The sequence below is a fragment of the Toxotes jaculatrix genome, chromosome 11, assembly GCF_017976425.1.
Source record: "Toxotes jaculatrix isolate fToxJac2 chromosome 11, fToxJac2.pri, whole genome shotgun sequence".
NCBI classification, from domain to species: domain Eukaryota; kingdom Metazoa; phylum Chordata; class Actinopteri; family Toxotidae; genus Toxotes; species Toxotes jaculatrix.
The window spans coordinates 18,109,431-18,123,791 of NC_054404.1; the positions used below are offsets into that span (position 1 = coordinate 18,109,431).

A 14,361-nucleotide genomic window follows, 5' to 3' on the forward strand; every position below is an offset into this window, starting at 1 on the left:
GTTGTTAACTCTTTAATCTTTTAGTCTGGTTGACTGCCTGTTACTATCCGACACAGTGATCCAGGTGCCAGCTGGAACAGCAATGTGGCACCAGTCCCACACACAGTACTACCAGTAGTGCCAGCAAGGGCTGTTTGCTTGTGCTCAGAGTGTTGTATTTGTATGGGCTGGGACACACTGGGTCAGTGTCATTAGTTACCTGTCAGACTCTTAAATGTACAGAATGTGTTCAATAAGGTAGATAAACAGAGCTTTGTTAATCCTGAGGGCAGGGTCCCAATGGGAAATTAAGGTAAAGAAAGTGTTTCCGCCCGGTTTCGAACCGGGGACCTTTCGCGTGTGAGGCGAACGTGATAACCACTACACTACGGAAACTGATGGAAGCTTGTTTTCCTGAAGCTTTCACTGTGATATGACAGCATCGAGACAGACGCTTCTCCAAGAATACTACTATATACTGATCATAATGAGGATCATTATACAACATGACAGTTTTTATCAGTCATAACAAACACAACAGGAACTGTAAAGCACATGTAGTGGTAAAACAGGTAAGTCACTGTGAACCTTTAATGCTATTTTTTTCCTTCTTCATTTAATTTTGCATAGTGACCAAATTTCATTCATTTCCAAAGGCTGGACTTGCTATTATTTTTTCCACTGAGTTATTTTTATGGTATGAAAGGATTCTGTGTGTTTGCAGTTCAATGAAACAGTGATCAGGTCGAACCAGAGGGTCGCAGTGTTGTATTCCTTATCCCAGGTCAGGTACGGGCACCGGAAGCTGCACTGAAGGGAAAGAGGGAATTCACATCAAGCGACCGGACGGATTGATACAGGATGTTAGGTGTTTTGATTTCAAAATAAAATAACTTTATTTGTATGTGCCAAATTACTGTCTACATGAAACGATTGAGGGGTTGGTATCTTTAATGTATAGCTGAAAGTAACTCAATTGATATTACGACACCAACGTAACTGAAGAAAATGTGGATAAAAAATATTTTCTCATGAAGGTCATAAATTATAACCTACAAATGTGCAAAAACAAGTGGAACAAAACAACTATCTGAATGTGAAAATAAAAAAAGTCCAGTTAACTGTTAGCTGAAATAATGTGGTGTTTATGAAAAACAATAATCTTTGTTCTGATACTGTCTTTACATAGAAGCCAGCTAAAATAAAACTAAACTCAAACAACGATCAAAAGTAAATAAATAAATAAACAAAATCAGCTTTTTTCAGAAAGTACAGTTGCTAGACAGGCGAAGGAAACGTAGAAGAAATCACATTTATTTTGAAAGTCCGTACAGGAAGTCGCGTGTATTGTTTCAGTACACTTGACGGTGGCGTAAAAAAAAAAGGAAAATTTCGCACAGGCGAGTGGGAGGAAGCCAACTTGGAAACACCGCGGAGCGAAACTCCCTCTCGTTGAGGACTGAACTGGCCCGGCGCTCGGCGGCTCTGGACGCACGCAGACGGCGGCTTTCACAGACCGGGTTGTAATGAACCGCTGCGGCCTGAATCCACACCTCACCTCCGTTCCGTAGGACACCTGGAAGTTTAAACTTCGCTTCAAACTTTCGGCGGCGCTTCCCGGTCTCTAGCTCGTGTTAAGTCGTTTGTCTGGCCGGCCTGTAAACCGAAGCGTCCGTCCCACATGTTTCTGCCTTGTTCTTGTTAGTCCCCGTAAACGACCAGGTGAGCAGGCTGGTTGCTGGTTCCCCTCCCCTGGGACCTGCGCAGGTAACGGTGTTAGTTTACCTGTGCGCACACGGTGACGCACGGATCTCTTTGACGCTCCCCTTTCGCCCTACGGCTCTCCCGTAGCAGCCGGAGAACAGCACCGGGGAGCCGCGGAGCACCAGGACGGTCATGGATCTACCAGGAGAGAGCGAGAGCCGGCGGAGGGAAGGCAGGAGAAACCCCGTGGTGATTAACGGGAGAAAACCACCAGTGGGCACCATGTACGCCGTCGGTATTATCTGCCTCCAAGGTTGGTAACAAACTACTGTACATTTTAAACACACACACACACACACTTCTCGTTATTTCTCCTCACTTGATGCTGTAAAAACAAGGAAAACGTTTAATACAACAAGCGGTAATTGACGCGGACCCCGACATTGACCTCCATGCTTTTTCTAAAGGATGTTGTTGTGGCCGGGTTGAAGTTAGTTCGCTGGAGAAACTGTCTGCATTGTTAGAGAAACCAGCAGAAACACTCCTGAGTCAAAGCTGTGTCTTCAATCGCTTCTCTCATTCATTGCTTCAGAGCAACACTTACTATTAAGTTTGGATTTAAGGAATTTAAAGTACACTATGTTTGTGTTTCAGTGAGGGGGAAGGGGGCACCCCTCCTCTCCCCTCCCCTCCCCCCATAAAGCCCAGTTTGGGGGCCTGTGGGGGGGTGGGGGGTGGCAACAACTGCAATTTTGTGGGTAAATCCAGGCCTCTGTCCTCAAAATGGCAGATTATTTCATGCTTAGGGTTTAATGACATTTTACTGGAAAAATGCGAAGAGTATAAAATGCAGTTAGTGTGAAAACACTCTGCTTAAAACAAATTGCACTGTTTTACACAATATAACAGCATGTTTGTTTGCATATTACTCCAGTTACACAGTAATTAAATTTCTCATGTGGAGCAGGGGGAATGGTAGCAGGTTCCCATCTACCATTGAAGGCAGCCTTGCCGTGTCATTATGTATTCCCAGGAGTGGACTTCCATCCTCACGCAGCACACTGGATGTGCCATCTGTTATTATCATATTCATATGTCTCTTTGCATGTTTTGAGCTGCCTCCCTTAGCCCCTGCCTTGCGTGCTTTTACGGGTGCCATTCATATGCAGGGGTGGAGAGCGAGCACCGTGCTTCTGCCTGACTGTTACCCAAAAGAGAAGAGCTGGAAAAAAGAAAAATGAACACGACGCGATGCCCTCCCACATTGCAGAAGCCTCGTAAAGTTCATAACCTCAGCTGCAGAAGTGAGAAGAAAGCCATGCTTCCTCGTTTGTGCAGGGAATGCTCTCATCCTGCCAAGGATCGGGCTCATTAACTCACCGTTCATCATGTCAAAACTGAGTCACTTTTATCTGATCCCCACATGGAGACTGAAACGTAGACGAGCACTGATTGTGTTTGCCTGTGCCTTCAACACAGCCGTGACAGTCAAAGTGGCTGAAAAATTCCTTTAAGTTGAAGTGTGTCTGCTGCTGCCCCCCCCCCCCCCCCCCCCCCTCAACCCCCTCACCCCAACCCCCTCCTGTCTCCTCATGGTGCCCACTTTGGGATGAATGTGTCCTCTGTATGCAGGCAGCAGGGGAGACGGAGGCTGCTGTGGGTTAGTGTTTATAACATGCATGAATCGAGGCGAGCCAGGTACCGTCATGACCGCCTCTTGCATTTTTAGCCCGTTTTTAGAAATGTCCTATTTTTAAAAAGGGGCTCGCTGAATATGTGAAAGCACTGCAAAGGCCAGAAATGGCAGTAAATGAGACGCTGTTGTTATTGTGGCTTTGTGCCCACATGAAGCTGTCCACACCAAACACGCCACGTTTCTGGAGGGCTTGGCTAATCTGCAGGATCTGGGCACGGTGGTCAAATATTTACCCGTATATATAATTTTTTAAAGTTTTTATTTTCAGTTTACAAAAACGACTCTGTTTGGCTGATCCACTCTTTGCTTTTCTGTATCTGGATCTGGTTTCTATTTGCAGCTGACCATCGATGTGCTCTGAAGCAGCTCTCACATCAGATGAAAGCCACTTATGGAGTTAATGTCCATAATTTGAATGCGGCATCTCTCTCGTCCGCCTACCTATTGCTTCCACCCTTCATTCCTTTTTCTCCTCTGCTTCATCAAGGCCGCCTGATTCCTGAAGTATATTTGTTTAAAAAAAAAATGACTGGGCTTTTTGCCGAGGAGCTGAGATTGATGTGAAATGTTTAAGCAACATCTTCACACACACTCGCCTCGTCTTCTCAGACCCTCCGCTTTGATCTCTCTCCCTCACAGTGCAGCTGGAGAAGATCTGCATTTCAGCTCTCGTACTGCATTAATAATTTGGATTCCTTTGCAAAATATTTGATCCTCTTCATGATGATTTAGAGGTGTGCAGTCATACTTCTTGATGGAATTCCTCAGTAAATCCAGACTTAATTGACTTCGGGAATCTTCTCTCTGGCTTCTGCAGCCAACTTTAAAACTAGACACTATAACTAAACTGGACGAGTAGAAAACCGCAGTGGGTATTATTGGGTCTGTATAATAGATTTGTTTTTCTGCTTAAAAAAAAAGGATGGTATTTTGCACAGAAGTATACAAATGAGGAATCAGCTTGTGTTTTACTTAGTGGTGGTTCCACTGCTTCTATTAGAACGTCCATAAAGTTAATCTGCAGCATTTGCACGGTATCAGCTCAGGGTATTGCGTGTATCTTGCGTGTTTTTTTTCAGTATGTATTGTTTTTTTCAGACATGCCCGCCTGCCACTGCTTTATTTTAAAATCCATACGCTTGGCTCTTACTAACCCTTCTGTGCCCTTAGGCTGCACACTGAGAAGTCTCTGAGTTCTCAAATTCATCGGAGATGAAAGGATGAAGATTAAACACAGGGACATACTGTGTGTGGCGTGACATTTGTCTGTTTACTGTCAGGTACATACAGCGGTTTACAGTCCTGTGGTGGACAATAATCATCGCAGTGAAAATGTACCGTTGGTATTAATTCAAATAGATCTGAGTGGATTACAGTACAGAGCACAGCTTGAGATCAGAATCATTCGTGCACAGTTGTTGATGCTGTAAAACTGCTGCAACTTATTCGTGCATGCTGTAGTTTTATCATAAGACAAGACAGTATTAGTATTTTTGATCTGGGCCCCGTTGTGTGTGTGTGTGTGTGTGTGTGTGTGTGATTTCCACTGCACCGATTGATTCTGATATCTTGTTTGTTATTTCACTGTAATGCTGCAGGGGTTGGATATTATCTGAACATCTGTGCATCTCCAACAGCCGTGTAACATGCAATCTCATGTGTCCCGCTTTGTTAAGCTTCTAATGTTAGATTCTTGTAAAGGCAGTAATTTGTGGTTTTAATGTTCAGTATGCTTTGTGTTAGTGCTGGTTAATTTATTTTCAATATCCATGGATCTGTTGAGAATTTTCTCACTGAATCAGTTGATTGTTTGGTCTATAAAACATGTGACAGCAGTGAAAAATGCTCATCACAGTGCGACGTCACAAAATGCCTTGTTTTGTCAGACCAGCAGTCCAAAACCCCAAAGTATTTGCTTTACTATAATGTAAGACAAGGAAGAGCAGCTATTTCTTACATCTGAGAACACAGAGCATCAAACCTTTGGCATTTTTACTTGAAAAACTGGATTTCAGTCGATTAATCGACCCGACATTACAGCTCTGGATGGTATCGTATTGTGTTATTGTTTAACAAGCTTCTGTCGTCTGAGGCAGGTCAAGAATGAATCGGGGCAAGTTGTAATTAAAAACTAAATTCAGCGTGGAAGCAAAACAAAGCATTGAGCCAAAAAAAAAAAAAGGGGGGGGGCTGATGAATGGAGTTAAATAATCCGATCTGGTTTGTGCACATCAGAAAGTTTAACTGGTAGCACAAGTTGTGAGACAGGGGGAGGATTTCTCAAGGTCTCCCATGGCTCTTGTTTCTGGTCATTTATCAGACAATGTTTTTTCAGGTTTAGGTGAAGCCCAGTGAACTTGAGAGTTGTCTCTTTCAGCCAGTTGGTGTGTGCCGTTTGCACTCGCTCCATTATAGAGGGCTCCTCTCCCAGGGGAGGATCTTCTTGCACGCTCTGAGTTTACAATCATGGCTGCCCAGCATCTCAGATTTGGGGACCTTGTCATTTCTAAACTGATGCGCCCTCATCATCTCGGCTCCCTGTCCTCCAGCTCATGACCCTGAAACTGATCCGGGTCGGCCACGGTTTTAAAGATCTGGGGAGGAGTAAAGGAGCAAAGAGCCTCCCAGAGAAGACTGAAGTGAAGATACAAATGTGGCTGAATAGGAAAAACACAACACTGTCACAACTTGTCTTGTTTGGGTTGGTGTTTAACAGATAATACTTTAACCATATGCTTCTGTGCACAACTTTTCCCTCATGTCGGTGAAGGAAGAAAAGAGGACATGCAGCAGACAGAGAGAGAGGAAAGGTTGCAGAAATAGGAAATTAAAAATAACCATTCGTCTTCTTTCTTGCTCTAATTGTCTTTGCTGGACTTTTCCACTGTGACTGATATAAATTGGTGGAGTGACAGGGAGAAACTCTTCATTCAGTTAGCTTCCCTTTTTTATTTTTAGTTTAGTTTCTTGCCAGCGTTTCTGAAATGTGTTGATTGGAATCATTTTGAAGTTCATGGATCAATGGTTGCCAAAAACAACACTCTCATCGCCCCGGGGCCAGAGATTAATGAAAGAACGATGGATATGACAGCTTATACAATGTTGTATCAGCCAATGTTTTCCAGGCTCTGACATTAAACATTTGGTATGTGTATGTAGGAAGAATACCTGCAGATTTTGTGCAGGAAGACCGATTTTCCCTCATGTTCTTTGCTTGGACCGAAACTTAAAAACACTTCATAAGAACCACTGCTCTTCATGGCCCCTGTTGCCTCCACGTGATCAATAAAGCTAAATAAACAAAAGACTCTGAGAATCGAGCTGCTCACTTCAGATGATGATTACTGCACCTAATGACCCATGTACTTTAGCTGCTGTGTGTGTGTGTGTGTTGTGTGATAGAGTGCATGCATGTTGGCTCGTGTGTGTTGTGGTTTTGTTGGCTCTGCTGTTGGACGCTGTGGTTGTGACTGGAGTCAGGCCTAGTAGATCTCTGTCTCTTTTCCCTTTCTTTCCTGTCGTAGTTGGTCTGTTGCCCCTCGTGGTTGCCAGTCTTGTCTGGAAGGATCTCTGTTGTTTATTGACTTGGTGCCTGCCTGCACAGCTCTGTCTCCTGTCTGGGCTGGAGGAGTGGTTAGCCTGTACCCCAGCCTGCCATTGCTGCTGACTTTGTTGTGTTACCCTCAGCAAAGTTTTTTTTTTTTTTTTTCGTTCTGTGGAGTTTCCAGTTACTTGCTGCCGTGCTTCAGTGAGACACAATGCTAGAGGAGCTTTGTAATTTACCAGGGCTTAAGTCCTGAAATCTACTGAGTATTGCAAAACACAAATGATCCTAACCTAAACATTTATTTTTTAAATAAATGTCAGAAAGTTAATTGGCAGCTGTTTTGATAATCGAATAATCGTTGTTATTATTCTCTGAAGCAAAAACACCAGTTACTGTTTCCAACTTCTCAACTGAGAGAATTTGTTACTTTCATCACAGTAAACATGGTAAACTTGGGTTTTGGACTGAATGTGAGACAAAGTGAGACATATCAGTCTGATCCAGGTCGAGGGTAGCACTGGTGTAGGCAATGTTTAAATCTTTATCACGATTCATATGTCATTTCACATAGTGATACTTATATATGTTTTGTGATGTAGTAAGTTTTCTCTACTGTGTAAAATGTGTATAGATTAAATAATCGGACGGGAATGTTTGAATTAAATTCACAACAAATCAAGATTCTTCATCACACAGACACAAAAATCCTGTTAAGTCAGTCGTACCATTAAACCGTCCTATTCAGTGATTTGTAAAATTGCTTTGCCAACTCAGAGGGTAGTTTTACAGTTTAGCTATTTCCAGATAAAATGGAAGATAAGGTCTAATAAGCAGATCATAACATCCCTTGTTTAGCTGCAGTGATCCTTCAGTAATGTGACATTATTGTTGTTCTCCTATCAGGTTCAGTTGTTGACATTTGCCGTCTTTAACCTTAATCCTGTCTAATCTGCTGTAGCTGGATCACTTATCTACCATTAGTGATAACCTATGGTTTCATGTTCACTTTTAAAATGACAAATACAGATGTTTTTACTAGTTTTGACATTCTGCAGATATCACCCACACCGACAGCCGTAAATCCTCACAACAAGTCTTCCCCCCTTCAGGGCAGGTGTGAGGCCCTGGCGGGGGAGAAGCTCGCCTTCGGAGTGAAACAAAATCCCTGTTTTGTTCCCGTGTCGGTACCAAAGCATGTGCGGCGCTGCCACGGCATTCAAATGATGGAAACGTGCAGGAATGCCTAATTTGGCTTCAGCCCGTTCGAACGGGAGGAGGGAAGAAAGGAGGGCAGGAGCGGGGAAAGGCGTCTGGCATGCCATTGCATAATCCCAACAGCCATTAACTCTTTGTGTCCCGAGGCTGAATGAACTCATCATAGCAACGGGCCACAGGCAGAGTGACAACAGGCAGCTCTCAATCAGCCCTGGGCTCCTCCCAGCCACACCAGCAGATTTAAACAGCCTGAAAAGGCCACTGGTGTTTAATGGGAAGGGCCTTCAACTCTGTTTGATCACCAAATGAATGGGGTCAGCTGGCTACACCCGACCCTGCAGAGGGCCCAGTTTTTGTTTGGCCAGAATATATTTGCTTTGAGTAGTTTTCATGTCGTCTTATCTGCGCTGATTTACTTTATCATCTCGCTCACTTGTCCTCTGTTGTGTTTGGCCGAGCTTCTCATTATGCTGTGTTTTTAGTCTTTCCACTGTGGGCTGCAGCAGTGCTCACAGGCCACAGGAGGACCAGGTCTGTCTCCATGGCAGCCTGTGCAGCGCTAACCTCCTGGCATTAACCTCCTGGTCCTGGTACCTGACTAAACCTGCGCAGCTGGGATTTGCTGTGTGTGATGGAACCAGCATAATGTATGACTGAAGCGGGTGGCTTTATCTTGGCATGAGGAGCCTGTGAATGTTTTCGAGCTTCCCGGTCTCTTTGAATTCATGCTCATACATTTTGGATGCGAACCAAGTGCCACAGTACTACTGGTGTCCTCCCAGGCCTCGGAGGAGCACAGTCGTATCTTTTCAGCTGCTCCCATAAAGAAGAATTTTCTTTCCCAGCGACAGTTCTCAGATGGGTTTTCTTTGAAGTTTTCCTTTAAAGAAATGTGGGGATGAAGAAATCAGACAGGATGGAAGTTGGAGATATCTCACTTACAGATTTCTTAGTTTTTCTTGCGACTTTTTAGAGGAAGAATCCTTTGTTGGCCAAGTGCATGCACATGAATTTGACGTCAGCATTTAACCCATCCGTGAGAATAAACACACACACACACACACACACTTGGGGCAGATGACATATCATTGCTTGTGGTTTGCATTAGCTGACTAATGTTGTGTCTCCTTTATTTTCATTTGTCCCCTCATTCTGTTCTGCACGGAATACTTATTATAAAGTATCATTGAATAATTTAATCAGAGCTGTTGCTCTCTGAGCCTTTCATTAGCCTCTTTAACTTAATGCCATGCTCACACGAAGTATAAGGGGTTATCTTTTCCTGCCTGTTCACCGTTGAGTTGTGTTTGTTCTGATGAACAAATACTTGCTAGCTAGCTGGAGAGCAATCAAACTCCACTGTCTCTGTTATGCTTGAAATATCTTAATGTGAAGTCGCGTCAAAGGCTCTTTGACGGGGGGGGGGGAGAAAAATAGAAAGCTAAATAATGAAATGGACCCAGAGCTTCAATATCCATCTCCAGCTTTTTTTTATTAGAAATGACCCCAGTGGCTCAGAGAGCAATTATTCTTAGTTAGTGAGTCAGTGATGTGCTCACTCACAGTGTCTGCTCTCTAGACACATTAAACCAGAATTGTAGCACTGCTGAGTTGTGTGTACATGACACTGGGTATTTGTTAATGGTGTGATCATTTTTAAAAGTGGATTTATCTTCGGCCTTTTCTCTTGTTATTTGCCTCTTTTGCAGGATTGTACTCACTTAAGTAATTTTAATGTGTTTGCTCTGTAATCAGCCTCTAACAGTGTAGATTTGTTTATCGGCCACATAATCACCGAGCGAAACCTCTGCTGACCTGAGGTCTGTTACCGAGGGCCATGTTTGATGATTACACACGTCCTCTCCTGCAGCCAGTACACCCAGCAGCATTAGTATAATATGACCGGCATTGTTCTGTATTAGCAGACAGTAATTACCAGAGCAGAGAGGGAAGCTCATTACACAGCCAGCATTGTTGTTTTCTGTGGTTTTAATTATGTTAAACAATCTCACCAGCCTCCCCGGCTTCATCTCCGCTGCTGCTGCCGTACTCGCACTCCGCTTCACCCTCCTCTGCTCCTTTTCACTTTGTTCGTTCCAGTTTCACAAACTATGCCAACTACCGAATCCCTTTAAACCCCGTCCTCCTTTCTGCTGTCCTCTGTCTGAACCTCCCCCCTGAGTCTGCATTAAGCCAGACTTCAGTGTGTTTTTTTTAATCAGTTCTGACGGAGGGATGGCACAGGAGAAGCAGAATAACTGAGTAGGTCTGCTTGCATGAAGTGGTTTTTGGTAAAACTGCAACTCTCTGCTCGAGGTTTGGGAAGCAGGACGGGAAGGGAGCTCAAACGAGCTCACAGTTGTGTTATATTCTGTCAGACAGCTTCTGTGGGAAAGTTGTGTTTACATGCAAACAAACTGTCTTTTTGTCCCAAGTCTGAGTTCTGGCTCCTGTGCCCATTTCTGACCAAAACGCTCCCAGAGCTTTTTTTAATGTTCCACAGCAAGGTGGTGGTCAAGAGAAAATCTGTCTGTTGCTTTGTTTGGTGAGTTGTTTTCACCAGTGCAACAAGAGGTCACAGGTTAGTCCAGTAACATCTGCTCCGTGAAGGTGCTTCCTGTTTGTCTTTTTGCATTATTCCCTCCATCCTCCCACTCTATTGTAGCTGTTGTTTGGGAGACTGATACGATGTTTGGGGGCTGCTCTCGGTTTTTGATTACAACCCACTTCATGGTGTGTTTTGAACAGTATATTTGATGAAAACTACTCTGGCGGTTTTAAGGCATTAAAAATGTATCAGAAATGTTTATTCTGTGTTTCCATGGAAGTTTAGTACGCCACGGTCTACGAACTGTTTTAAAAGGATTTTCCTCTTTGCCAAGAATAAAAGTCTTGAGGGGCAAACTTGATCTTTGTGTTTTTAGGGAATTTTTTTTTCACATGAAAATGGTCCAGTGTAAAGATACAGAAGAGCTGCACAGACAGGAAAATGCCAACTGGCAAACGCTGAATGCAGATAAAAGTTTTCTATAAATAAATTACTAGTAGGAAACGTTTTTGAGATGCTAACACTTAAATGCATCAGTTCTGTACTGTCTATGTCTGCAGTCTGTTGAATAACGAGCATGTGAGTGGACAAATATGACGTTGCTCCCTTTTCTGCATTCAGTTGGGGTTAAATTTGGGTTTCCCACAGCATTTTATAGTGGAGACGAATAAAGAGCCACTTAGAGCCATTTCTTATAAGAAATTATAATATTTTTATGAACAAAAACATTAGGCTCATTAAACCTCTTTGGGCTGTAATTTTTGATTATTAAAATGATCGAGTGCCAGTTATAAATGCCAGAAAATAGTGAAAACCCCGTTCTAATTTTCCACAGTCCAAAATAACGTCTTCAGATGTCTTGTTTTGTTCAACCAACAAACTAAAGTCTAAATATGTCTCGTTCGCTCACGTCAGATGCAAAAATATTTAAATTCTCACGTTTTAGAAACCAAGACCTGAGAAAATTAAGCATTAATGAGCTTAAAATGACCAAAAGAATCATTTGATAATCAAAACTGTTGCCAATTAATCTGTTGTCAATCAACAAATCCAGCAATTGTTGCAGTTATAAAGCACGTTGCAGCATTTTACATTTTGCCAATTTCCTATCAAAAATGTAATGACACACTCACAGCAACACATTCATCCAAAAATATGTATAATTTATTATGGTGAGTATAAATTATTCCTGGCAGGGATCATTTTAGTTCGTCAGTTGCCTGTGGGTGAAATGAGAAGTTAATTCCAGACATTGTTATCAGTATCAGCTTTTACCAGCCTCAGTCAACAATATCTGTATTTGCCCTCAAAAACCCCACATTGGTCGATCTCCGCGGAGGACAAACATAATACACGCGACTACAATAGGCTTCTCTGTGCAGGTGCAGCCAGCTAGCACAGCCCTGTTGATTGGGGAGCACAGGACAGCGTTTCCTGTACTTATCTGCTGAGGTGACGACAGATAGAAATGCCAGTGTTGTGTCTGACCATTGACAGCGGTCTCCGGCTCCCCCTCCTGTGCCTGATTGCAGAGGAAGTAGGTGTTTTGTTGTGGTTGTTTCCTCCTGACACTGCGTCAGAGGGGATGAGGATCACCGCAGCGTCCTCCCTGTTCCAGGTTAGAGCTTTCACCGCCGCTTCGTGTCCTCATCCAGGTTAGGACCCAGACGGAGGGCCACGGTCCTGTCCTTCCTCACTGTGAATCGCGCGGCTGGGGGTTTGAGCTCTGTCTGCCTGTGTGTGTGTGTGTGTGGTCAAAGAATGGAGGGCAAAGGCTGCGGTCTCCCTGAGGGTCTGGACAACAGCCGTGGCAGGAGAAGGCCGGTGGCTGTTTGGCTGTTGACTTCCTGTGGTGTAGATGGGGGGGTGGTGCTGCTGAACACACGGGGCTTTCATGGCCCTGGAATCTAAAATATATGTAAACGCAGACTGACGCCTCGCAGGAAAAGCTATTTTATGTATGTGCATGTGTTAGTGGGGTATACACATGTGGCTTATGCACCTGTGGGCACGTATCTATCTCTGTATTTTTATAGCAAAGGATTAAATTGGTATGTGTCACCGTTGACAGACCTGATGCTCTCTGGTTGCGTTGGGACAGTGTAGCCGTCTTCGCAGCTACTTGTATTTGCAGTTTCACGACTTTGCTCCTTTTTTATTTATCCTTCCTGCTCTGTCTTTGATAATACATCAAGAGGACGAGCTTCATGAGACTGAGCTTCATCCTGGGATAAAAGCATGAGAACTGCTTTCTGAAATTATTTAGTCCAGTAATGTTTTAGACCTGCTTTGCAGCTGACAACATACAGAAAGCTTCAGTCAGGAGGAGTGCTGTCTGTTTAGCTTTATCTGAAATGGGCATTAACATGATCAGTTTTACCTAGTAATAGTAGTAGTAAGAAACCAGCAGCATTTTGGATCTGGCCGTGTCCAGCAATTTCTGCAACTTTCCCGGAAGCGACAATCTGACATTCACACCCACTTCATGCAGCAATTAGCCAGGTGTGTGTGTAGGTGACAAAGCTGGCAGGGCTTGAATTTCTCCCATAAGGTCTTTTTTTTTCTCTCTTTTCACTCGTACAACTAAGCACAAAACTATGAACGCCTTCCTGAAGAGACTGCCTGAAAATATCGAGTGTATTCATGTGTGTTCTGAACTACACGTGGTTGGATGACACATTGTATAAAGCTAAATACCTAAATATGTCGTGCACTAGTGATGTATGATGTGTAAATTTCAACACATCTACTGTCATTAGCATCTTCTCTGTGTCTTTTGGGAAAAAAACACACTCGCCCATTATTCAGAGATGGAGCTGTGTATTTCTGCGTGTTGCGTTTTTGTGCCATGACTTCACCGGGGTTCTTTCATCTCTCTGTGGATGGTTTCCAGGCAGACGTCTCCCTCTGCCTTTGTGTTGCGCCCTCCCGTCCTGTCAAATTGGTGGAAGCGAAGAAAAGGCTGCAGTGAAAGGTACACCCCTGCCTTCCCTGCAACCTCACAGGTCCATCTTAAAATGAGGTCAGATGACACACGAGCCCCGTGTGCACCTCTCGCTTCCTCCTTTTCCTTTTATATTCCTCCCTTGCGCTCTTTGAACGCCTCACGTCGCGGGTGGCATGCTTTGAGTAGACAAAACTACTCACTGGCTCTGGAACAGCAAGAGCGTCGCATTCTGATGTATGAAGGGGTAGAGAAACCCTGCTGCCTGCTTTCAAAAAAAAAAAATGTGTGTGTCTCGAGTGACAATCAAATACGCCTTACTGCATTCTTTACATGCAGACGCCAAATGGAAGGAAATGTGTGTCGTGTTGCATCTGTAGTGTTTCCCTGTCGTGTGCTCATTTTTGAATAACGATGCCAGGAAATGTCGCAACCATGTCTCATTCACAGCTGTTAATGTTACACCTTCAGGGGAAAGTGCCTCACCTTTTCACTTAAGTGATTTGACTTTGAAAACCTGCTACGCTTTGATTTAATTACCTCAAAATCTTAAAGAGCGAGACCATCGCTGCGTCCTGATGAAAACAGCAGTTGTCCTTACATCAGGGCCGCTTATTAGAAAAGCAAGTCTTGAGATTTTCATCTCATTTTTTGACAACAGCTCGCGGGAGAGAGGCTAGTCATGAATTAAACAAGCACTTCTATTCAGAGACACATGCACAAATGTT

General features: G+C 43.7%; 1 protein-coding gene and 1 non-coding gene across 2 annotated transcripts in view; one reads left to right on the forward strand and one right to left on the reverse strand.

The window, feature by feature from the left end:
• Positions 1–302: 302 nt before the first annotated feature.
• On the reverse strand, positions 303–375 carry trnav-cac. The gene has a single exon. It is a non-coding gene; the product is annotated as a tRNA-Val (tRNA).
• Positions 376–1,399: 1,024 nt separating this feature from the next.
• ptk7b (protein tyrosine kinase 7b) overlaps positions 1,400–14,361 on the forward strand; it is a 70,524-nt gene continuing 57,562 nt past the window's right edge. The window contains exons 1-2 of the mRNA XM_041049377.1: positions 1,400–1,701; positions 1,831–1,996. Coding sequence (XP_040905311.1) covers positions 1,876–1,996 — 121 coding nt within the window. The 5' untranslated portion in view covers positions 1,400–1,701; positions 1,831–1,875. The remainder of the gene's footprint in view (positions 1,702–1,830; positions 1,997–14,361) is intronic.